A 22937-nucleotide genomic window follows, 5' to 3' on the forward strand; every position below is an offset into this window, starting at 1 on the left:
GTATGTGGTAATGCAAGAATCTCCTCCTATGTTTGCCTACTTCATTGCTATAAAAGTGTCCTTCCGTGTCTTTCTCCTGCACAGAGCGAGTGCGAATAGTTACAGAACTTAAAGACATCACCGTAACTGCTGGGGAGGACGCCATGTTTGTGTGCGAGCTTAGCCACGCCAATGTGAATGAGGGTGTGTGGTGGCTGGGCTCCAGTCCACTGCAGAGGAACGAAATGAACCAGATGACATACCAAGGTCGCACACATCGACTTGTCCTCACCATGACAACACCTGAGGAGACAGGCATTGTGGCATTTGTGGTTGGGGAGGAAAGGACATCGGCAAGTCTCCTTGTGGTGCCAAAGCCCAAAGGTATGGAGAGAGGTAGCAATGTGAAGATTTGTTGATCTAAAGAGATGTTTTCATTTTCAGTTTTGTTTGAGGAGAAGCCTCAAGATGTTCAAATCTTGGAAGGAGAAACTGCTACTTTGTCCTGCACAACTTCTGACTTCACCACCCCTGTTACCTGGAGGCGCAACCACATCCCTCTTCGAAATGGCGATAAATTTGAGATACGAAGGGAGGGAAAAGTCAATTTACTGCTCATCCATGCAGTGGAACCAATGGATGCTGGAGTTTACTCTTGTGATACAGGCGACGCACAAGCCAGTGCCAAGCTTACTGTGAGAGGTAATATAGGAAGTAGTGTGCTTTACAAAGAGAAGGTTATGTCCATTTGTGCCTCTCTGCTTCTCCAGAGCTCCCGCCATTCTTCCAGGAAGAGTTGCAAAATGTTGAGACTGAGGAGGGAAGCTCAGCCGTGCTTTATTGTGAGCTCTCCAAATTGGGGCTGCCGGTACAATGGAAGAAGAACAGTTTGCCACTTAGGGCTAGCAGAAAGTACGAGATGAAGCAAGATGGCTGCTTCCTCCAGCTTCACATCAAGGAACTTAAACTTGAGGACAGTGGTAGCTACACGTGTCAAGCAGGAAATGTAGAAACTACTGCAACTGTTACAGTCAAAGGTAAGGTCAAGGTCATATTGCAATTGAGCACATGCATTATATAGACAAAAGCATCATTATATTAACATTTTGCTAATGTGATGTCCATTATTGCCCAGAGCTACCGCCATACTTCAAGAAAGATCTGAGAAATGTGCGGATGGATGAGGGAGGTTCAGTTACCTTGAGCTGTGAGCTGTCTAAACCTAGTGCGCCAGTGCAGTGGAAGAAGAACCAGCTGCCTCTGAGGGCCAACAGGAAGTACGAGATAAAGCAAGATGGCTGTCTTCTCCAGCTTAGCATTGTGGACCTTAAACCTGAAGACAGTGGCAGCTACTCATGTCGTGTAGGAAGTGTAGAATCAACTGCAACTTTAACAGTGAAAGGTAAGTACAGTGTCTTCTTATGTTCTCTTCACAGTCCTTTTCTCACCCTTGAATATTTTTTTTCCTAGAACTTCCGCCATTTTTCAAAGTAAACTTACAGAATGTAAAGGCTGAGGAGGGAGGTATTGTCTCCCTGCGCTGTCAGATATCAAAGCCAGACACCGCAATACAATGGAAGAAGAATAAGTTGCCATTAAGAGCCAGCAACAAGTATGAGATGAAGCAGGAGGGTTGCCTCCTCCAGCTTGACATCAAGGAGGTCAAACCTGAAGACAGTGGAAGTTACACGTGTCAAGCAGGAAGTACAGAGACCACTGCAACCGTGTCAGTAAAAGGTACTGTTCTCGTATCTTTAAAACTTCATTGCTCCAAAGGATGATTTAGTCCCCTTAACCATATGCTGTGATGAATTTCCCCAGAGCTGCCTCCATTTTTTGTTACAAAGTTACAAAATATTGAGGTGGAGGAGGAAGGTTCGATCGTACTGTCCTGTGAGTTGTCCAAACCTGGAGCGTCGGTGCAATGGACGAAAAACAGGCTGCCTCTCAGGGGCAACAAGTATGAAATGAAACAAGATGGCTGCCTTGTTCAGCTCAAACTCAGTGACCTCAAACCTGAGGATGGTGGGACCTACATATGTGAAACAGGAAATGCAGAGACCATTGCAACTGTTTCTGTAAAAGGTAACGTCCACTTGACAATTTTGTGAGCTCATATCCATAAGCATATTTGTATCATCCTTTTCTAGAAATCCCAGTTGCATTCAAAGCTGACTTGCAAAGTACGGAGGCAGAGGAAGGACATACAGCAGTCTTAGCCTGTGAGCTGTCTAAACCTGGAGTAGCAGTGCAATGGAAAAAGAACAAGTTACCTCTGAGGGCAAATAGGAAGTATGTGATCAAACAAGATGGCTGCCTTCATCAGCTTAACATTATGGACCTTAAATCTGAAGATAGTGGGACCTACACATGTCAAGCAGGAAATACGGAGAGTTCTGCAGCTGTGACTGTGAAGGGTATGTATTTTTCTGCAATGTACATTTAGTTCTCATGAAGTTTAATCAATGATTTGCCCAATAGAGCTTCCATTATTCTTCAAAGAAGAACTAGTAAATGTGGAGACAGAGGAGGGCAGCTCACTGTCTCTGCACTGTGAACTGTCCAAACCTGGAGTGCCAGTGCAATGGAAAAAGAACCGACTGCCTCTGAAGGCCAACAGGAAGTTTGAGATGAAACAAGATGGCAGCCTCCTGCAGCTCAACATCAGTGACCTCAAGCCTGAGGATGGTGGAAGCTATATATGCCATGCTGGCAGTACAGAGACCATTGCAACGGTGTCTGTAAGAGGTGCGTCCATTTCAGGAAAAACATTTTATATCACCCTAATTATGTATAACGATGTTTTACTAAAACTCCTCCAGAGCGCCCGGTTTCATTCAAAGTTGACTTGCAAAGTATGGAGCTAGAGGAAGGATTAACAGGTGTCCTGTCCTGTGAGCTGTCCAAACCTGGAGTGGTAGTGCAATGGAAAAAGAACAAACAACCTCTAAGGGACAACAGGAAGTATGTGATGAAACAAAATGGTTGCCTTATCCAACTCACCATCAAGGACCTCAAACCTGAGGACAGCGGAAGCTATACATGTCATGCAGGAAGTGCAGAGACTTCTGCAACTGTAGCTGTCAGAGGTAATTTCTTATTTGTAGACACAGAATCATTGAGATCTTAAGTTAAATTTGTCAAAGACTTCATATATTCAACATAATTTTCTCCTGTTCTGTTTATAACCCAAACATCTAAGTACGATCAATTATATGCCCATTTTTTAGAACTCCCATTATTCTTCAAAGAAAAATTTGAAAATGTGGAGACAGAGGAGGGAGGTTCAATCTCTCTATGTTGTGAGCTGTCTAAACCTGGAATGCCAGTGCAATGGAAGAAGAACAAAGTTCCTCTGAGGGCCAACAGAACGTATGAGATGAAACAAGAGGGCTGCCTCCTCCAACTCAACATCAAGGACCTCAAAATTGAGGACAGTGGTAGTTATTCATGTCATGCTGGAAGTGCAGAGACTGCAGCAACATTGTCAGTGAAAGGTGTGTATCTATTTTAGCATTTGGGTGGTTCACTCATACCACGTTACTAAATCTTGCCAGTGATCTTCTTACCATCTTTTGATATTTAATTCCCCCAGAGCTGCCACCGTTGTTTGTGACAGACCTACAAAGTATAGAGGTGGGCGAGGGCGTCTCAATCTCTCTGAACTGTGAACTGTCTAAGCCTGGCGTGCCAGCACAATGGAAGAAGAACAGGCTACCTCTTAGGGCCAACAAGAAGTATGAGATGAATCAAGATGGCTGTCTTCTCCAGCTCAACATCAAGGAGCTCAAACCTGAGGATAGTGGTAGCTACACGTGCCAAGCAGGGGGTGCAGAAACCACGGCAACTGTTTTTGTCAAAGGTGTGTGTATATACGTATATACAAAGTATATCGTACCATTCGCTTTTAAGTTATTGTATTGAATCTCAATTGATTGGGCTGGTGAGTATGTTATTTAAAGTGGTGATGACTTCTTTTCCTAATCCCTTCTAGAATTACTTTGCTTTTTCAAGAAAGAATTACAAAACACAGAAACAAAAGAGGGAGCTACAGTCGTTTTGTGCTGCAAACTGTCCACACTTGGGGTGTCAGTACAATGGAAAAAAAACAGAATGCCACTAAGAGCAAACAAGAAGTATTCGATGACCCAAGATGGCGATTTGATGGAACTTCATATCAAGGAGCTAACTTCAGAAGACAGTGGAATTTATTCATGTCAAGCAAGAAGTGCCGAGACCTCTGCAATGGTGACTGTAAAAGGTTGGTACATCTATTGCGTATGTGTAAAATAAATGCAACAAGATGTAGTAATCTGTCTTACCCTGGTATATTTTCCCTTACCTTGAAACTCCTCACTCTAGCATCTGAGACTATTTTACCAGAGGAGGAACCTCCCGTGATACTACCTCAAACAAGGAGTGTCACTTCCAAACCTGAGAATGTAAATCTTCCTGATGTTCACCCAATCCCTCCAGAACCCAAGAAAAGGACATTGCGCAAAGCATCAATCACCACTTTAGAATCTGATTCAGAGCCCATGTTTAACATAAAACAGCCCGTGCAGTCTTTGCAAAAAGAAACTAAAGACCAAAAGGAGATACAGACTGACATACCTGTCGAAACGGACTTTGAAAATGCTCAGGATTCCTCCAAACCTGAGAGTGTGAATCTTCCCAAAGTTCACCCAATTCCTCCAGAACCCAAGAAAAGGACAGTCCGCAAAGCGTCAATCACTGCTTTAGATCGGGATACAGAGCCCATGTTTAACATAACTCAGCCCACTCAGTCTTTGCAAATAGAAACTAAAGACCAGAAGGGGATCCAGACTGAAAAATCTTTTGACAAAGACTTTGAAAATGCTCAGGATTTATCCAAACCTGAGAATCTGAATCCTCCCGTTGCTCACCCAATCCCTCCAGAACCCAAGACAAGGACACTGCGCAAAGCATCTATCACTGCTTTAGAACGGGATGCAGAGCCAATGTTGAACATAAAAAAGCCCATTCAGTCTTTGCAAATAGAAAGTAAAGAACAGAAGGAGATCAAAACGGAGAAATCTATCAAGACAGATTTTGAAAAAGCTCAGGATTCAAACCAACATGAGGACAAAACGGAGGTTTACAAAGGACCAGCAATGTTAGTTGAGAAGGAGCCTGTGATTGAAAATGTTGAGACAGAGAGGATGCAACCAGCAAAGCAACAAATTAGACCAGAAGTGAGTCAGCCAGGCATAATTCCTGAAGACAAGCAAAAAGGAAAACCTAGCAAAAAAGTCGGAGAAGTTGAAAAACTAGATGACCACCCAGAGAAAACGTTGTGGAAGACACTTGAGGAGGAGAAAAAGGCTATAAAACCAACCGTAACATCCATTGGAAGCAAAATATTGCAAGAAGCAACGTCAAGTGTGTGTAGTGAAGTGGGGAAGGCAGAAGAGGGGGTAAAACCCCCTGTGAGATCAAAAGTAAAAGCAGCAGGAGAAAGAGAACCTACAGAATGTGTCAGAAAAGAATCTGAAGAGCTCATTATACAGCCATCAAATGCTACAGTCAATGATTCTAGCGAAGGAAATACAGAGAGAATTCCCATAAAACAAATCAAGACCACAGAGAGAGTAGAGGAGCAAGTGCCATCAATAAATCAGCTGGAGAGTCACTCTGTAAAAAGAAAAGAGCCACCTCAAGATATGAAGACTGAAATAATTCCCCCAAGGCCACCTGTTAGGTCAAAAAGTAAAACAAGGACAGCAATGGAAAAGCAAACGTCAAGAGACACTGAGACAGATCAAGATGAACAACCATTGACAACATCCATAGAACAAAGGCTAAAAGAGAGAGCAGCCTCTTTGAAAGATGAGGACTCGAGACTTGAGATGAACCAATCAGTACTTGCAGATGCTGATCTGGTAGAGACGTCAGTTGTCCCCAAACAGCTAATTAAACATCCAGTAAGACCGATGAGAAAAGAACCTGAAACGGACAAAGAAATAGCTGCCGGATCTTTGGAAAGGAAGGACGAACTACAAGAAGTGCGAATGACAGAAGAAATTCCTCTCCTCTACATCTCTGAAGACGAAACTTTCTCAGAAGCTTTGACTGAGATACCACCTGATCACAGCGTGGTTCAACCTGCTGGCTTCTTTGACGAAACATCACCCCAACCTTACACTACGCCTACCATTCTGGTTCTCCAGAAGACAGTCGAGGATACTACACCAACGATTTACATGAGTGCTGAAGATGAACCACAAATGCAAGAGACTAATGGGAAAATCCAGATTCCCTTCAAAGACTACAAAACCGACAAGGATACACGACCAGTGTTGAAAGAGGTCTTTAGGAACCAGTGTGCAGATGTTGATGGTACCATCAGTCTCGTGTGTACTGTAGAAGGACAGTACGAGAGCGTGCGTTGGCTTAAAAATGGTCAACCGATCAGTAGTGACGAACGACATCGTATTAAGACAACAGAGGGAGGGGTGTGCTCTCTCGTTATCACTGAACTGACCCTTAGTGACGGTGGCATCTACACTTGTGAGGTGGTCAATAAGTTTGGCACTACGTCGTACAATGGAAACATAACGGTAGTTGCACCCCAACAGCCTGCTCAACAAATCAACAGGCAAGTGCATCCACCTCTTGCCGCAATTACTCCACTGCAGTTGGCTTCACTGAAGCCTGAGAAAAAAACACAGATTCAAGATCAGCCAACTTCAGGGACTGATCCTGATAACTATGTCGAGAATATAGACGTCTCTTTGTGGGAGGCTTACAACCTGACAGAGCAGCAGATTTCGTTGAGCCTTCACGAGAGGAGAACATCGTCTCTCATCGCCACTAGCTCGAGTGAGTAATACCGTACATGCAGTTTATCCTGAAACATTTTTAGTTTTCTACACTGAATTGTCTTTCTGTAACAGTGTCAAGTCCATCTGATTATGACACTGCACCAGATGTGATGGAACCTGTGGAAATTAAGACCTCAAGGTAATGGAGCTGAGGTTTTGTTATTCCAGATGTGTCAAATCCCAGTTCAAGACTCTGCCGCAGTGGCTAATTAAACAAGCTATCGGGTAAACAAGTGCTAGCCGCTTGATTAGCAGCAGCTTTGGCTAAAGCCAAACTGTGGCTGGGATTTTACTTTCTGGACCTGGATTGGAAACCTTTTTTTTATTCTCATGTTGATAACTTGGTGTCTCATGTATATTACTACAGGGAGGTTCCTAAGGCAACAGACCAAAAGCCTCCAAAGGATTTGGATCAACACTTTTTACAAGTCAAAGGTCAGCAGTGATCTCACTTTGCTCCAGGGTTTTATCAAGTATATTATTACTTTGGTATCACTCTCATTTATAGGCACTAAGGAGGAACAAATGAGGACCCCATCTCCGAAACACCCTAGGGCCCACACACCTCTAGCCAGCACTGTCTCTGGATCAGAATCTGAAGGGGAAGAGGATCAACGCGAGGTCTGGGCTTTCAATGACTAAACTGCAATTGTCCATTTTATTGATAAACCTCTTTAACGTAGTTACTTTATAATTCCCTTAGACATTTGAAATGTACGTGGCCCGAGCAGACTGCAACCCAAACAGTGGAAGCAAGGACAGTTTTTTACTGAAGGAGGGTCAATTCGTCGAGGTCCTAGACTCCGTTCATCCAGGCAAATGGCTTGTAAGAACCAAACCCACCAAAACCAATCCTGCTCGACAAGGATGGGTGTGTCCAGCCTACCTGGAGAAAAAGAGAAAGGTTAGATGTTCATTCTAAAAGTTTGTAAAATGAATAAACAGCTAATGACGTTTATAAGAGATGAATGCAGCACTGTTATGGTTTGTTTGTATTTTAACAGGAGGCTTTCACACAATTGCGGGCACCTCAAGAAGATCTTGATGAGATTGGTTCCACAGCAGAAGAGTATAGAAGGGCTTTGAGGTTTGTTCACACTACAGAACACTGTTCGAATTGTGTATTATTGACTAAAATTTTGTTTTCTTCAGCCAACTGATCCAAGGTCTGATTGATGGTGAAGAGGAGTTTGTCAAAGAGATGAAGATGTTTATTTCTCATCCATTAAATTATTTGGACTCAAGTCGCCATGTTCCCATCAACATCATCAACCAGAAAGATATCATTTTCAGAAATATAAAGGACATTGTCCTTCTTCATGAAAAGTACGCAATACACTGTACATTTTAACAGTAGATGGTAGATTTTGACATGAGCTGCGGTTTCAGGTCTATTCTCCCTGGACTGAGAGAGTGTACAACAGACGATGATGTCGCCATGCATTTGATCCATCACGTTGAAGATCTTGAAGAGTATGTTCACTACATGCTCGGGCAATCACAAGCAGAGGCCTGCATTGCTGATAAAGCTACCCAACAATATCTCAAAGTAAGATTGTCAATGATAATCTATCTGAGTAAATAATGTAACAGATGACAAATTTTAAGAGCATTTCTTGCTATACTGTTTTACAGGAGCTACCGGGCTCTGGTAGACCTGAAGCTCCAGTCATAGATACTTTGACCTTCCTCCAAAGACCAATTGAAAGGATTCAGACATATCAAGCATTGCTAAAGGTCAATGATGAATAATGTATACTTGTATACATGGAGCCTCGGTTTTTGAAGAGGAAGCAAGTGGGAGCAGTAAAGCCATCCTAAAACACAAAGACGCGGATTACATTTTTTCCATTACTTCACTTCTCGAACAGCCTTCTGGAAAGGATTGTGGTCGAAAACTGAGGCTCCACTGTATTTTCAAACATTGCATAATTGTCTAGAAGGTGTCAACTCGGATTTGAATTTGCCTTCAGGAGTTAATTAAGAACAAGGCCAAAAGCGGTCAGAGCTGTTGTCTGTTGGAGGATGCCTACTCCCTTGTGTCCTGTCTACCCTGGAGATCTGACAACCTGCACCAAGTCTCCCTCATTGAAAACTACCCCGCCCCTTTGACTGCCTTGGGCGAGCCTGTGCGGCAGGTTAGCCCCAAGTATAAACCACATCTTGGAAATTTCTCTCTAAGAAGTAAGAGTTATGAATGAGAAACATGTCGGTATTCCCGTTTTTCTCCAAGGGAGCCTTCACAGTGTGGGATGAAGCTCCAGAAACAAAAAAGACCTCCAGAGGACATCAGAGACAAATCTTCCTATTCAAGGAATGCATTGTCCTGTGCAAACTAAAAAGAGATGCCAATAAGAACTGTGATACGTTCACCTTCAAGAATAAAATGAAGGTAAATAAAATATCCATTGTGCTATTATCGGTGGACACGTATTGATGTCAAAATTCGTGTTCACTTTTTGACTCTACCAACCCCAGTTGAATGATGTAGAGCTAAAAGAAACGATGGGAAGTGATGAGAAGAATTGGGAGCTTTGGCATGAGCACAGGGGCTCAGTACGGAGATATACACTGCAGGGCCGCTCACCACTGGTGAAACTTTCCTGGCTCAAGGACCTGAAGGAGCTTCAGCAACGAGCCATCCTGCCTACTAACAGTAAGTCTTTCATACAGCATATGACAAATCCCAAATTTTGAATATGTTCATCTCAATGTTGTCTTTGTTTATGTCTATCAATCAATTAGACCCCCCTGTGTTTACATCACTACTGTCGGACAACACAGCAAAGATCGGACAGACCGTCAAACTGAGCTGCAAGGTTACGGGATTGCCTAAGCCTGTGATCACTTGGCTCAAAGGTCAGAATAATAACAAAAAAATGATTAGCATTGCATCGGTTGACACAATGTCTTCTCCTCAGATGGCCTCGTGTTGGAGGATGATCCTCGGCACATTATCACAGCAGATAAGTCAGGCACGTGCATTTTGATCTTAGACAGTTTGACCACTGAAGACTCTGGACAATATGTATGCTATGCTACCAGCAGCATGGGCAGCACTGGTACTATGGCTACTGTTGTCGTGCAGGGTGAGTCTCGTGAGAGATTTCAATATCATTTGAATGACACTTTGTATTTTCAATCTACAAAAGCTTTCCTGTTTCATCCATCAGCGCCACCCAGATTTGTTAGTCGTCTGGAAAGTACTTGTCTGATAGAGAGTGAAGACATTCACTTCACTTGTTCCACTCGTACCACTCCTTTGCCCAGAATCAGGTCAGTATGGATTTTTTTTTCCCAAAATCTCTGATATAAAGCACTTTTATGCCACTCCAAACTACAATCCAAATAATAAATATCTATTTTTAATGCCCTTTTACATTAGAAATACCCAATTTGGAAGGCAGATTTCCTTTAATTCTCTTATATCGTATCTTGAAGGTAATCAGCTTTTTAACCTTTGCAGGTGGATGAAGGATGGCAAAGAGTTGACTGACAAGCAAAAATATTCAGTTTTGAATGACTCCCGAAGTGGAATATTGTCTTTAACGGTCATCAGTGCAACAGAGGCAGACATTGGATTGTATGAGTGTGAGGTATGATGAGCTCATATGTACGACGTAAATAAATCGTCACTGATGCTCCCTCCTTGAAGACATGGAAACTTTTGTTTCACTCCAGCTTTCGAATGAGTTTGGTTGTGTCAAATGCAAGGCAGGACTGTGCCCCTCCTACGTCGCCCCCAATGAATCTGAGAGTGACCAGGCGCAAGACTTACCCCTTAAAGGTAGGACAGTTCGAGCTATACAAGGTAATTATGCTTTTACAGAACATAGCATCCATTGGGGGACTTTTTTAGGAACATACTTTCATTTCTTCTACATGGAGGAAGTAAGCACATGCCATCGTTCACCACAGTTCATGTCTGTTCCCATTATAATGCCACTTGACAGTCCTGTGGGACACTTCATCCATTTTGTCATGTTTATTGCATTCAGACATTGACTTACTTTTTCTTTCATCCACTTCACTTGCCTACATCTGGAGTTGGGTCACCTAGGTTGCATACCAATTGCAGTTTATTAAGCACGGATGAAAGAGAAATCATCATTCATCTGTTTTTCACTCCTAACTTTCTGTGAGTTATTGTCAATAGATTGAGGTCACACAATGCAACCACTCGAGAGTTGTTGGAGATATTATTTATGCCAACAAAACAATTGACTCTGACAATACAGAGGAACTAGGAGCTAGATATTACAAAATAAAACAAATAGATTTGTTTGTATGTAAAAAGATCATAAAATACCTGTTATATTTGTGCCTCTGATAATTGTTTTTACAAGTATGTATTATCAACATTGTAAAGGCATAAGTTATGTATTGGATCACGTTCTTAAAGATTGTGTACCACTGTTTTTCCTGTATTTTACCATTTCATTCTCTATAACCTTCATGTTTTCCATCTTCCCCCTACTCGTCCAAAAGCAGAGGTTTCCTTATGCGGAGCGCTCCATGTAAGTCATCATTGTCACGATAACATATAACCCGATCAGTGTTTCCCGTTTTCCCCCCTCCTGTCAACGCATGCCCAGCTAACTCTTCGTCACCACAAATACAAGATGGTCATGTGCTGGGCAGATTTTCTTATACAGGAGTGGGCACATGTCTTGTTGATGTGGTGGATACTTTATTGTAGTTTCACTAAAGCCTGAAGCCAGCAGGTAAGACACGGTTGTGTGTTTCTGTGTAATCTCAGGTAATGTACGTTATATTCATGTCTGTTAAGTCATTTCATTCATTAACAGAATGCTATTTTGCATTTTTTTTCTAGATGCAGACTCAGAGGACTGGTCATCTACGTTTGTGAAGAAATGGCTGCAAACAGATTTTACTCCCTCCTCGGTTGCTCAGTTACCACCCATTCATGAACAGTGAGCATTTCGTTAATACAAATAAAAAATGTCATTTCAAATTATTGGGGTAGGAGAAGAGATACTGTATGTACTGTATGTAGGAGCTGCTTGCAAACTACCCACTTAATTATCTCATTCACTGCCATTGACGGCTATGGATGTCAAAGATCCATTTAAACTGGGGTGGCAGAACACTTGAACAATTAAAACACTAACCTCTTGATTGATTTTTGCTCTCCAGAGCTGAGTCTAGTCTTGCAGAAGTTCCTCAGCTAGCAGGAACGGATCAGCCAACACAGCAGCAGCCTTCGTATTACTTGGAGGAGGAAGAAGAGGAAATTTATATCTCAGAGCAAATGCAGGAAATTACAGATGGTACTTCTTTTCTTCTGTATTCATCAAATGAAGAATCACTCTTTTATAACTTATTTGCTGTCCTGTTCAGTTGCTCCCTTCATCCAAGTACCTCCTGAAGACATTTGTGTTGAACCAGGACAATCAGCCACATTTACCGCCATCATTACAGGAAGGCCAATACCGCAGATACAGTGGTACAAGGTAGGAGACCTGTATGAGTGAAACAAGACATTCACTCAGAAGTTCAGTTCTTTGTACTTTTGATTTATTTTCTTTATTGGGACCCTTTTGTTTTCACTTGTAAAGATGTTAAATGGGGCTTACCATTCTAAACCTTGATCTCACTTTAGTATAACAAAAATGAATGTCATAGTTGTTTGGGTGTTGAGGTTTGTTTGATTACTGAAGGACGGTGAAGAACTTTGCGCCAGTCACAATGTGGAGATTGTCCAGCATGCCTCCCGCTGCTCAGTGACCATAGTGTGCCCAGAAAGTCAAGACAGCGGCATTTACACCTGCTTGTCTTACAACGAATCTGGCCATGTGTCGTGTCAAGCTCAGCTCTTAGTGGAGGAAGGTGAGACAATAGATCATTCCAATTCTTCTCCGGACTGTGAGGAAAACAAAATATTTTCAATCATTTAATGGTACCGCTGTTTCTGTGTGTTTATTCTTTTTAGGTTCACTAGGGTCTCAGGAGAGAGAGGTGGAGTTGGGGAAGAGAAGGAAACTATTCACCGTCTATGATGTCGGTGAAGAAATTGGAAGGTGAGTCCATATTGTTCTACCGTTGCTTCATCTCTATTGAGATTCATCTAAGTATTTATATCCCTAGGGGAACATTTGGGGTAGTGAAGCGTGTGATCCACAGAGGGACAAGCGAAGTATTTGCTGCCAAATTCTTACCCCTGCGAAGTAGCACCCGCACCCGGGCCTTCCAGGAAAGGGACCTACTCTCCCGTCTGGCTCATCCAAGGGTGGCTTGTCTACTGGACTTCTTTTGCACCCGGCGCACGCTGGTGCTTATTACGGAAATGTATCCCTTCTTGTATATATGTGTATATATACGATAAACCCGTTTTGGCCTAGTAGATGAACTTCTTTAACATATGCAATCACTAGCTGCTGTTCTCACGGCCTTGTAGACCATTTATTACTCAGAGGGTTAGTTTCGGAGAAAGAGGTAAGAGATGTTTTTCCTCATTCAAATTCCCTTACAATGTATACTGTTCATGTGAATTTGCTATAAAACAGTAATTATTTTGTGATTCCAGGTCCAGTCATATATTCAGCAAATTCTTGAAGGCGTTGGACATATTCACAGCATGAACATTTTACATCTGGACATTAAAGTGAGATTTTGGCTCAATTACAAGACTGGAAAAAAAATCTATTAATACAACATTCATGTTGATTTATGTATAACCCCTCAGCCAGAGAATATACTGATGGTATATCCACCCAGAGATGAAATCAAGATCTGTGACTTTGGCTTCTGCCAGGAAGTAGACACATCCAGACATCAGTACAGCATGTTTGGTACGCCGGAATTTGTTGCACCCGAAATTGTTCATCAAGAACCTGTCAGTGCGGGCACAGATATTTGGTGAGTCAAAAACCAGTTTTGACATTAGAATAAAAAAATCACATTATTTTAGCGACTGTCGGACCTGCTGTGTATTGTTTGACAAAAGAGAAACATCTTTCGATTTGTAACAGGTCAGTGGGTGTGATGGCGTATTTATGGTAAGTCTCACCAGGCAACAAACCGAACTACACATCTATCCATTATCGTGAACACAGTATTTTTTGCTATTCCTTTCTTTGGTAGTCTATTATGTCGTTGCCCCTTTGTGGGTGAAACGGACCGTGCTACACTGCTGAGAGTGGGAGAAGGAACCTTAAACTGGGATGCCCCCGATGTCATGAATAGAAGTCCTGAGGCCCAAGCCTTTCTTCGCAGTCTTCTTCAACCAGACCCTGAGTAGGCCTTCTTCCATCCTTTCTTCTTTCACTGTGCAAAATATTTAAATTCCCGTCTACCCTGTATAGGAAGCGGCCATCTGCCTTTGAGTGCTTGAGCCATGAGTGGCTCCAGGTGAGACCTAAATAGAATTTGGCAAGCAACTGTTCTTCAATTTTTCAATTTGAAAATGAAAATCAACCAAAATGTAATTGTGATCAGGATGAAAATGCAGGGGAAGACACAGATGAAATCAACACAAAGGGTTTAAAGGTTTTCATCTCAAAAAGAAAATGGCAGGTGAGTTATGAATGATTCACGAAACTCAAGGAAATGAGAAATTCTGCGATTTGTGTCCAGCTTTGTCTTTTGCTTTTTTGCCCCCAGCGTTCCTTGACTTGTGTTGGTTCCGTGCTCACCTTAAGGCCAATTCCGGAGCTCCTGGATGCTCCTCTCAGATATACCGCGGTGACTGTTCCCCGTGAACACCAAGAGAACAGCAGCACCTCCGTGAGCAGTGGTTCATCATCTGAGTACGATGAGGCTGACTCTTGGGACTTCTTCCAGCACTGCAGCCCAACTGAAGAGGAGGAAGAAGAAACAGAAGATGACTATGACCCTTTGAGCGAGCGAGCACGGATCCCGAAACCCTTTACCAAACTTCATCAAGGTCTATACGAGGAGGAAGAAGTGACGTTTGGAGAGGAGGAGGAGGATGATGACGAGCTGGTCGGTCGGAGGAGCATGCTAGAACGGAGTGTAAGCAGGCAGTCCGTTGCGTCATCAGATGTTTCATACCTCCAAACTCCTCAGAATGAAAGAAGGTTCGACAAGGGCAGTACTCCGTCTCTCAACCTTTCTGATGGTGACGAAGGTTCAGGAAGCGATGCAGGTCGAATCCCTCGAGGCAGCGTGATCCGTAGCACTTTCTACAGTTCATCTCATCAGCTTTCACCCATGTCTGCCAGACACATGACATTACGAGACAAGTTTCAGGCCAAGAAGCAGGAAAGAGGTCGCAAGCCACTCCGGAGGAGCATGTCAGGGCGCCTCAATGAACCTCTCATAGAATATGTGGAGGATGACATGGAAGTCAACCGAAGCCAGAGACGGGGGTCCACCCAGCCAACCATGCACAAGTCTACTTCCTTTGACGGCAGCATGACCCGTACCAATGCTCCACCCCAGAGAAGGAGCAGGTCTCTCGATGAGTACTCTCGACGGTCTCCCAGCTCACCCAAGCCCTCAAAGTCAGGTGACGAAGAAGGAACTCAAAGTATGAAGGAGGATTTCACGGACGACGAAGTGAGAGGAAGGAAACTGCTGGTGATTCCGAGCCCACGGAGACCCACAAGAAGAAGGGGTTCAACTGTTCCCGAACAGGGCACCGCTGCATCGGGCCGTAGATCTGCTCCATTAAACCTCCTTGTGGGTAACAGAATCAGCCACGGGATGGATCAGGATCAATCAGAGGGTGACGCCTTCACTGGCTCTCAGGGTTCCTTGGCTGAATCGTTTATTTTGGAACACGGTGGTTCAGAGTCCTCCAGTAGACTTGGTTCATATGAGGAGCTCAGAGGGAGGTACAGATCAGAAGAGAGCGAAGGGTATGATGACCCGAGGGAGCCTATGATTTCATCATCCTCTCGGTCATTTCAAGAACTCAAGCCCAGAATCCAGATTCCCCAAGCTCCACCACGTAACCGTACCCGGTCCAACCCCAACATATGTCGCTTGCAGATGTCATCAACACCTAGTCCAAGTCCTAGCCTCTCTTCTCTCCAGACTCCTGAAAGACCTCCAAGGGCAAAAGATAAGAAAGAAAGCCACGGCCTGCAAAGACATGCATCTGCGCCAGCTCTCGAAGTTCAGCCACCTGCAGGAAAATCCCCAAAGCTGGGCCTCCTGAATATCTTTCGAAGGCAATCTTGGGCTAGCCATTCCTACTCTCAACTGGATAGTGCAGAGTTAGGACCAACACTTGGAGAGATAATGAAGCCAGATACACCTACCATGTCGTTCAGAAAGAAAATGAGAGCTTCAGCGTCAAGTTTGACCAAGCTGTTTTCGAAATCATCCAGTAAAGAAGATCTAAGTAAAAGAGGTGAACTATTTTTTCATTGCTACACTGATGGCCAATTAAAGAACATACATGACCTTTATTTCAATGTTACAGGGCCAATTGTTAAGGGCTCAATGCAACCTGAAAGGGAGCATGCCCTTGAGAGTCCAAAAAAGAGGACCTCCAAGCGTTTGCCAACTTTCAAGATACCAGCATTCAAAAAATCAAAGGGTATCAAATTAGTCTTATGTAATTTGTCTGTTGTTTACAAAACACTCAATCATTTTGCGATCTTTCATTTTATTAGATCTTCTAGTCCGTCCCAACAAGGCTGATGTGTTTCACTTGGACGGAGGTGGAGTACTGCTGGTGTGGAAGCCTGTTGAGTCTAGTGACCCGGTTATCTACTGTGTGCAGTACTGTACAGATGGTTGGTTCACAGCCCAAACACAGCTGTACATCTTTTGTAGGCTACATCATGTCATCTTCTAAAGGAGTGCTACATTGCGCTTCAGGTGGCGACTGGACAGTCCTCTCAGAAGATGTGAATGATAGCAGCTATGTGGCAAAGGATCTCCCCAGAGGAGCTTCTTATGTTTTCAGGGTCGGCTGCATCACTAAGACAGGAGCAGGACCTTTCAGCGATGCTTCCGCCCCGGTTGTTATAGCAACTCACCATGAAGGTGAGGGCAACAAACTTTCAAAAGAACCTTCATCCCTTCATCTAGTGATGTATTTTTTGTTGTTGCACAGATGCAAACATTCCTCTCATTCAGACTGAGTGCCTTGGTTCAAAGGTGGCTAGCTCAGAAAATCAAGCAACACAGAGGAATTACAACTTCCTCTCAGAGATCAACAGGTTAGACTTTTAGGGAGTTCTTGAAGGTTGCATTAAAAAAAAAGCTCCGCCCTTGTGCTCCATGCCAGATTATTTGTTGTAATCTTGGCCTCAGGGGTCGTTTCAGCGTGGTCAATTTATGTCGCGATGCTGAGACCAGCCAAGTGTTTGCCGCCAAGATCACACCTTACCGGGCGGAGCAGAGACCGTTGGTCCTGAGGGAATATCACCTCTTGAGGAGGCTTCATCATCCCCACCTGGTAAAACTGCACAGTGCTTACATCACTTCCAGCTACCTGGTGCTGGTGGAAGAGCTCTGTCCTGGCAAAGAGTTGCTCTACAATTTAGCTGCAAGGTGAGAGGTGTTTGAAACCACCACAGCACTAAAAAGTACTAACACAGTGGGCCTCTATGGAAATGTCTCCTCGACGGCAACTATCGTGCGTGTTTTGATTCAAACGATCATCTCATTAGAAAGCGTTGCAGGATTCTGGTAACGATCCTGATCATCAAGGACCAGAGTTAGACACCATGCCTTAGTGAGTTTTTATTTCACGCTGGCCACCGAACGCATTGAAAACATTCTAGCTCCGCCCCTGATCGTCTTTACCGCCATGCTTTGATATTCTGTTGCAAACACCTTGTGCCAATTTAAGATGTGTTACATATTTGTTGTTTTGCAGAGATGTGTATTCAGAGGCTAATGTGGCGGAGCTGCTTGGTCAAATACTGAGTGCAGTCGACTACCTTCACGGCCGGCGAGTGGTCCACTTAGACCTGAAGTCTGACAACATGCTGGTAGACGATGGAAACCATCTGAAGATTGTTGACTTTGGCTCGGCTCTGTCTTTCACACCTGGTCAACCTCTCCACACTGAGCATCTACAGGGTCTGTCGGAGAGTAAAGGTGACGATGAGTCCATGGTTTGACCTTGTGTTGTTAATTCTCTAATATACTAAACCTTTGACTGTCATGGCCTTCAACAGAGCACCGCAGCAAAGGTACACTTTCTTTACTGGAGGCTGGATGGATGGATGAGTGGCAATAACATCCATAAGCACAACAACCAATTTTCCCATCGTTTTGTTTCCAGTATTCCTTACTGATTTAAGTTTTCAATAACCCACAATGTATCATGCACGTGAACTTGCCAGTGCCAATAACTGCACAATATTTTATGAACACTATCATGTTTCTGTCTGTTTTGTCAGTTTATATTGTCCTCCCTAAAGCTCCGGAAATCCTTGAAGGCCAAGGTGTTGGGCCAGAGACTGATGTTTGGGCCATCGGAGTTCTCTTGTTTATTATGTAAGCACATAAATAAACTCACCATTTGTAATAGTTTGTCTTCTTCCTCCTTGATATTTATAATTGCTGTCTGGCAGGTTGAGTGCTGACAGCCCATTTCATGCAGAGCTGAGCTGGGAACAAGACAAAAACATCAAGAAAGGGAAAATTCAATTTGGACGATGTTATCCTGGTTTGTCTGAAGGAGCCCTGAACTTGATGAAGAGCAGCCTGAATAACAAATCCTGGTGAGCATCTCAGCGAGAGAAACTCCTTCAACCGACCATGTAAAATTAAATGTCTGGATTCTTAAAAGACAAAAAATACATCTTGGCATTGAACTAGTTTTAATCCAGATATCGAGAACTGACTTGGGTTCAGTTTCAATGGATTTTTATTTTTAAGGGCAAGACCCACAGCGGCAGAGTGTCTCCAGAATCCTTGGCTGCGTGCCCATCGTGCTCCCCACCGATCACGCCACTCCAAGGTGTGCTTCTCTACGGATAAACTTAAAGCGTACCTCGTACAGAAAGAAGAGAAGAGAGACCAAGTGCGCACCAAGATTCAGGGTCCCTTCTTCCAGTAGTGAGCCAACTGAGAAAAAACAATGGAAGGGTACAGCATGGTATTAACAAAGATGTGTGTCAATCAGCTGTTCTTTGAGGAGACTGTGATGCGTCTTAAAAAGCTGCGTATCCCTTTATTTTAGAATTGCGGTGTTCTATGTGGTTTGGTTCTGGTTTAAATGCAAACATATCAGGGGTAATGTTCAGCGAGCAAGTTTGGACATGATCATGTTTCTCTGTGCATGTTACATTTGAATTTAAATATCAGATTGTTCAACCCTTTTTGTTTTCATGTGTAAATGAGAATTTATTTTTAGGTTGGATATCTGAGTCATACAATTTATTGTGTCCACCACCAGCTTGGATGAGTTTTCGGATGACGGGTGAAATGAATGGCATTAAATTTACCAGTAATTGCCGTCATGTTATTTATTCGAATTTACTTTTAATCTTTTTCTTCTGGGCATAAAAGACAACATTTCTCCAGCACAGACTTTATTGTTTGGTGCGTTTACAGACAATGACGAAGACGGAACACTTTGTCACACTTTGAGATGCTGACGAATTTATTTATTTATTTTTTTTCTAGGATTTTGTCTCTTGAACCTTTTGGATTTCCTGTACACACAAAAAAAGATATTTAGATTTTAGTGGAAGCATTTGAAAATCCGAAGATTCAATATGCATTTTGACTCACATCATTAAGGATGGCCTTCAGCTCGTCGTAAGCTCGTTCTAAGTCGTCGTTTATGATGACGACGTCAAACACACCTGGCTCCTTACCTGACGAGAAATAATTCTTGATATCTCTTTAATGTCGAATTTTCAAAACCTGTCTAAACTTACTGAGCTCCATGTCGATGCGAGCTGCCTCTAGACGTTTCTGTAAACTGTCCTCGGACTCTGTCTGTCGGTCTCTCAGGCGCTTTTCCTAAGAAATAAAAAAACAAGTTACCGTATCAGAATATAAAAGTGTATCCAATATTGTGGACACAAAATGAATTATTTACCAGAATCTCCATCGATGGAGGCTGGATGGAGATGTAGATGGGGTTCAGGTCCGTCTCTTTAATCCTGCGCACACCTTGGATGTCCACATCCAGGATGCAGATGAGATTCTTGGCCCGTACATCTTCTATGGCAGCTTTACTATCAAACACATACACACACTTGTTGACATGAAGCGAGCAAGCTAAGAGGATCGCCGCACTGATCCGAGCCGCTAACACTTTCTGCGCCTACCTCGAAATAAGAAGCTGAGATTGAATGTGACACACACACTTGCGTCGGAGCATCATGGGGTTAAAGCTCCATCTGTCTCGAGATGTTTAATATCCTCTTGATCCTCTTGAACCCCGTGGACTAGTTTTAAATGACGCTCTTGTACAAGGCAACTGAGTTAAAGTTAGCTATTTATAGGATGGCTGACGAGAGAGGAACACACTGTGACACTGCTCGGAAGTAACTACCGTCATTTCCGTATTAAAAGACGCACCTGGATATAAACCGCCCCAGCTCAAATTATGGGGAAATCATTTTGCAATATTATAAAAATCATGAAAAATGCATATGTAAGCCAGTTCAAAGCTTCCGAAAATTACAAATTACAAAAAGTACAAATAGTTGATTGGTGTATTGAAGATTTTTTCAGGTGAACCACTTTACTTGAGTATTCTGATTGTGTAAAACGGAGTTTCACTTTTTTAAGTTAAAGTCCTGACTTGACTTTCAGAGATGCTGGATCGGATGTTTACCTTGTTCCGTAGAGGTTTCCAGAAAACTCGGCGTTCTCAATAAAGTCTCCGCGTTGGATGCCCTCCTGCATAGCCTCTCGAGTGGTGTAGTGGTAATCTGCGTGAAGGGATCAGATATAGATTAAAACCGGCATAATGGAAACACATGGAACATGTTCCATGCAATCTGATGGATTCTATATGAACATCACTCGTGTTTCTTTGTTCCCTAAAGAAACACCTATCACAAAACAATCATTAGCATGAGAGAAAATTATGACGTACCAAGAAAACTTCAAGAAATGAAGATATATTGATCTTTCCTTTAATGCTAATGATTGTTTGCAGGTTGTTTACGCACTATTGCAGTTTTTTTTGTGGACAATCCTCCACAAAACAGGACAGGACAAGAGGAGACACTACGGAGGCATCACGGGGGGCTATTTTCAAAAGCATTTTACTCCAAAGTGGACTTCTATGTTTTAACGTGATTCCCAAAATATTCCTCTCTTTTATTTTTCATATCCAAAGAGCGCTTCCTATATATCCAAAGAGAGCGTTCCAGGGTGATGAAAGTAACCCCCGTCACTCTGCCTTAAGATATACGCGTATGGAATCACACCAACGGTCACCTTCATGTGTGGTGTCTGATTCATTTGGACACAAAAATGACGTGTCTAAGTCTTCTGAGGAAAAGACGTCTGCTACGGGCAGTAAAGTAGCCCCCAGAAGCATGGGGAGCGCGTTGAGGCCTACGGAGAAAGCAGAACAGGAACACACCCGCACACACACACACACATAGGTTTATCCCGGTCTAGAGGAAGGGAAACAGTGTGAGGGAACGGACAAAACCGTTTTCGCAGTTCACTTGGGAGTAAGTAATGCAGGATTCCTGAGGTAAGCTGGGAAAGGTGCAAAGTTCTATTTTATTTTTTTTATTCAGGTGCAAATTTGTGTCCAGGGTTACTACAGTTCAGGTGCTAAAACATTCACCATGCCACAGATGTGATCCCTGACTCAGCAGTACCTTTGCCGTTTTCCTCTCCAGGGCGAGGGTTCCTTGTTGTGTCTGAGTGGAGATCAGCAAAGTATTAATACATTATCATTATTTCCATTGGAATTGATGCAAAAAAAAAAAAAAAACATTCAGTCTTATGATAGATTCCCTTGGTGGATTTTCATGCAATCAAGATGGAATTGTTTCCTGAGTGCGGAAGGAACATTTGTGTCCATGTCCTGCAAATGTTCTTTGCAATAGAATCAAGAATTCAAAGGTCATCAAATAGAAATGCATTTTCCCCCCCACTGGTTTGTAGCTGACTGGAAGAGTTTGTCCCACTTACGTGACACGCTGAATCCAAACACTCCTTGGTGCTCATTCATGAGCCTTTTCATCAGTGTGCTCTTGCCCGCTCCAGATGGGCCACTTAGCACCACAGGTCTCGGTCCTGACATTGTCTGACAGAGACACACACACACACACAAGAGTGATGAGTGATCAACCCAAGTACATTTGTACAATCATGGAACTTCACTGTACTCCATTTGCAACTGAAATATTACTAAACCGGAAGTCCTGTTAAATTATCTGTGCTAATCTCTTGATCCCTGCTGCTCCTCTTATCCACCTCACCGCCACACACGCATTAAGACAGATGGACAAACACACATATACGTACACACTGGTTTCAAAGTGGTGTGTATTTTTTTTTTAATTAAACACAATATAATATAATATATAAATGTAGTCGATGAAATTTTTTTTCTCGTTTTTCTCTTATATTAATAATTGTTTACATCTCACTTGGAAGCGGCCATCCAATCAGGAACTGGATTTTCTCTTCACATTCACTCCCACACATTTATTAACTGCTATGTGAAAAATATCAATGTATTTTTATAAGTATTCTCTATCTTATCCAAACAAATATAGTCCAAATACACATAATAATATCATTAGTTTAACTTATTCCAAAAGTGACAGTTCCCCAAATGAGTTAATTTTAAGGTATTTTGCTTACCTTTCTGTACTCTTGAGGAGACACGGAGTGGAGCGCACAGTCAAGCGTGATGTTGACTGAAGGATTCGCTGATCAGCTCACTGTCAACCTCAATTACTGCCGTCTCCTCTACGCAACATCCGCGGACCAATCACACGGCTGCGTGCTGGGCCGGCTTGTTTATATCAAGTCAATCCACACCTGAAAGGGACTACAAGTTTGGTGTATTGACAGCTGGTATACATTTATTTAAATATCGGGAAGTGGCACTGTAATCCCTGTGAAGAACTAATCTGATATGTTATAAATGTGAATTGTTGTTACCTGTGTAATCTTTCCATGTGAAAGTACAGAATTCCACAAGCGAGGCTCATTTAGTTCCGCTTGACC

At 42.9% G+C, this 22937-nt stretch overlaps 2 protein-coding genes across 4 annotated transcripts in view; one reads left to right on the plus strand and one right to left on the minus strand.

Annotated features, from left to right (window-relative positions):
• Positions 1 to 19343, plus strand: part of obscna (obscurin, cytoskeletal calmodulin and titin-interacting RhoGEF a) — a 28783-nt gene extending 9440 nt beyond the window's left edge. The window contains exons 28-80 of one of the 2 annotated variants that reach the window (XM_085929067.1): positions 85 to 363; positions 424 to 681; positions 750 to 1016; positions 1115 to 1381; positions 1450 to 1716; positions 1801 to 2064; positions 2130 to 2396; positions 2461 to 2727; positions 2802 to 3068; positions 3210 to 3478; positions 3577 to 3841; positions 3974 to 4240; positions 4342 to 6822; positions 6897 to 6963; positions 7192 to 7259; positions 7333 to 7445; positions 7528 to 7728; positions 7829 to 7911; positions 7977 to 8150; positions 8214 to 8373; positions 8460 to 8561; positions 8798 to 8962; positions 9058 to 9216; positions 9303 to 9480; positions 9570 to 9683; positions 9746 to 9913; positions 9998 to 10100; positions 10291 to 10420; positions 10506 to 10611; positions 11659 to 11758; positions 11982 to 12115; positions 12186 to 12298; positions 12506 to 12674; positions 12778 to 12865; positions 12933 to 13133; positions 13220 to 13280; positions 13372 to 13449; positions 13531 to 13703; positions 13817 to 13843; positions 13929 to 14081; positions 14150 to 14195; positions 14283 to 14360; positions 14448 to 16164; positions 16237 to 16353; positions 16430 to 16552; positions 16638 to 16805; positions 16876 to 16981; positions 17076 to 17315; positions 17644 to 17867; positions 17948 to 17962; positions 18173 to 18269; positions 18347 to 18496; positions 18654 to 19343. In XM_085929067.1, the coding sequence (XP_085785193.1) occupies positions 85 to 363; positions 424 to 681; positions 750 to 1016; positions 1115 to 1381; positions 1450 to 1716; positions 1801 to 2064; positions 2130 to 2396; positions 2461 to 2727; positions 2802 to 3068; positions 3210 to 3478; positions 3577 to 3841; positions 3974 to 4240; positions 4342 to 6822; positions 6897 to 6963; positions 7192 to 7259; positions 7333 to 7445; positions 7528 to 7728; positions 7829 to 7911; positions 7977 to 8150; positions 8214 to 8373; positions 8460 to 8561; positions 8798 to 8962; positions 9058 to 9216; positions 9303 to 9480; positions 9570 to 9683; positions 9746 to 9913; positions 9998 to 10100; positions 10291 to 10420; positions 10506 to 10611; positions 11659 to 11758; positions 11982 to 12115; positions 12186 to 12298; positions 12506 to 12674; positions 12778 to 12865; positions 12933 to 13133; positions 13220 to 13280; positions 13372 to 13449; positions 13531 to 13703; positions 13817 to 13843; positions 13929 to 14081; positions 14150 to 14195; positions 14283 to 14360; positions 14448 to 16164; positions 16237 to 16353; positions 16430 to 16552; positions 16638 to 16805; positions 16876 to 16981; positions 17076 to 17315; positions 17644 to 17867; positions 17948 to 17962; positions 18173 to 18269; positions 18347 to 18496; positions 18654 to 18834 (12335 nt within the window). In that variant the 3' untranslated portion in view covers positions 18835 to 19343. Of the gene's footprint in view, positions 1 to 84; positions 364 to 423; positions 682 to 749; positions 1017 to 1114; positions 1382 to 1449; positions 1717 to 1800; positions 2065 to 2129; positions 2397 to 2460; positions 2728 to 2801; positions 3069 to 3209; positions 3479 to 3574; positions 3842 to 3973; positions 4241 to 4341; positions 6823 to 6896; positions 6964 to 7191; positions 7260 to 7332; positions 7446 to 7527; positions 7729 to 7828; positions 7912 to 7976; positions 8151 to 8213; positions 8374 to 8459; positions 8562 to 8797; positions 8963 to 9057; positions 9217 to 9302; positions 9481 to 9569; positions 9684 to 9745; positions 9914 to 9997; positions 10101 to 10290; positions 10421 to 10505; positions 10636 to 11658; positions 11759 to 11981; positions 12116 to 12185; positions 12299 to 12505; positions 12675 to 12777; positions 12866 to 12932; positions 13134 to 13219; positions 13281 to 13371; positions 13450 to 13530; positions 13704 to 13816; positions 13844 to 13928; positions 14082 to 14149; positions 14196 to 14282; positions 14361 to 14447; positions 16165 to 16236; positions 16354 to 16429; positions 16553 to 16637; positions 16806 to 16875; positions 16982 to 17075; positions 17316 to 17643; positions 17868 to 17947; positions 17963 to 18172; positions 18270 to 18346; positions 18497 to 18653 lie in introns of both variants that reach the window. The other variant, XM_085929066.1, reaches the window with a different exon arrangement.
• On the minus strand, positions 19320 to 22915 carry guk1b (guanylate kinase 1b). Of its 2 annotated transcripts, XM_085929082.1 has the most exons (10): positions 22872 to 22915; positions 22569 to 22758; positions 21891 to 22005; positions 21575 to 21616; positions 21180 to 21299; positions 20569 to 20665; positions 19825 to 19963; positions 19661 to 19745; positions 19512 to 19597; positions 19320 to 19432 (listed from the first exon to the last, which is right to left on the minus strand). In XM_085929082.1, exons 3-10 carry the CDS (start codon positions 22000 to 22002, stop codon positions 19400 to 19402), a joined length of 714 nt encoding a protein of 237 aa, XP_085785208.1. In that variant the 5' UTR covers positions 22003 to 22005; positions 22569 to 22758; positions 22872 to 22915; the 3' UTR covers positions 19320 to 19399. The 2 variants fall into 2 exon arrangements, with proteins under 2 accessions (XP_085785208.1, XP_085785209.1); XM_085929083.1 differs by lacking the exon at positions 21180 to 21299.
• Positions 22916 to 22937: the final 22 nt, after the last annotated feature.

The sequence above is a fragment of the Syngnathus leptorhynchus genome, chromosome 13 (assembly GCF_054491065.1).
Source record: "Syngnathus leptorhynchus isolate UIUO chromosome 13, UIUO_Slep, whole genome shotgun sequence".
Lineage (NCBI taxonomy): Eukaryota > Metazoa > Chordata > Actinopteri > Syngnathiformes > Syngnathidae > Syngnathus > Syngnathus leptorhynchus.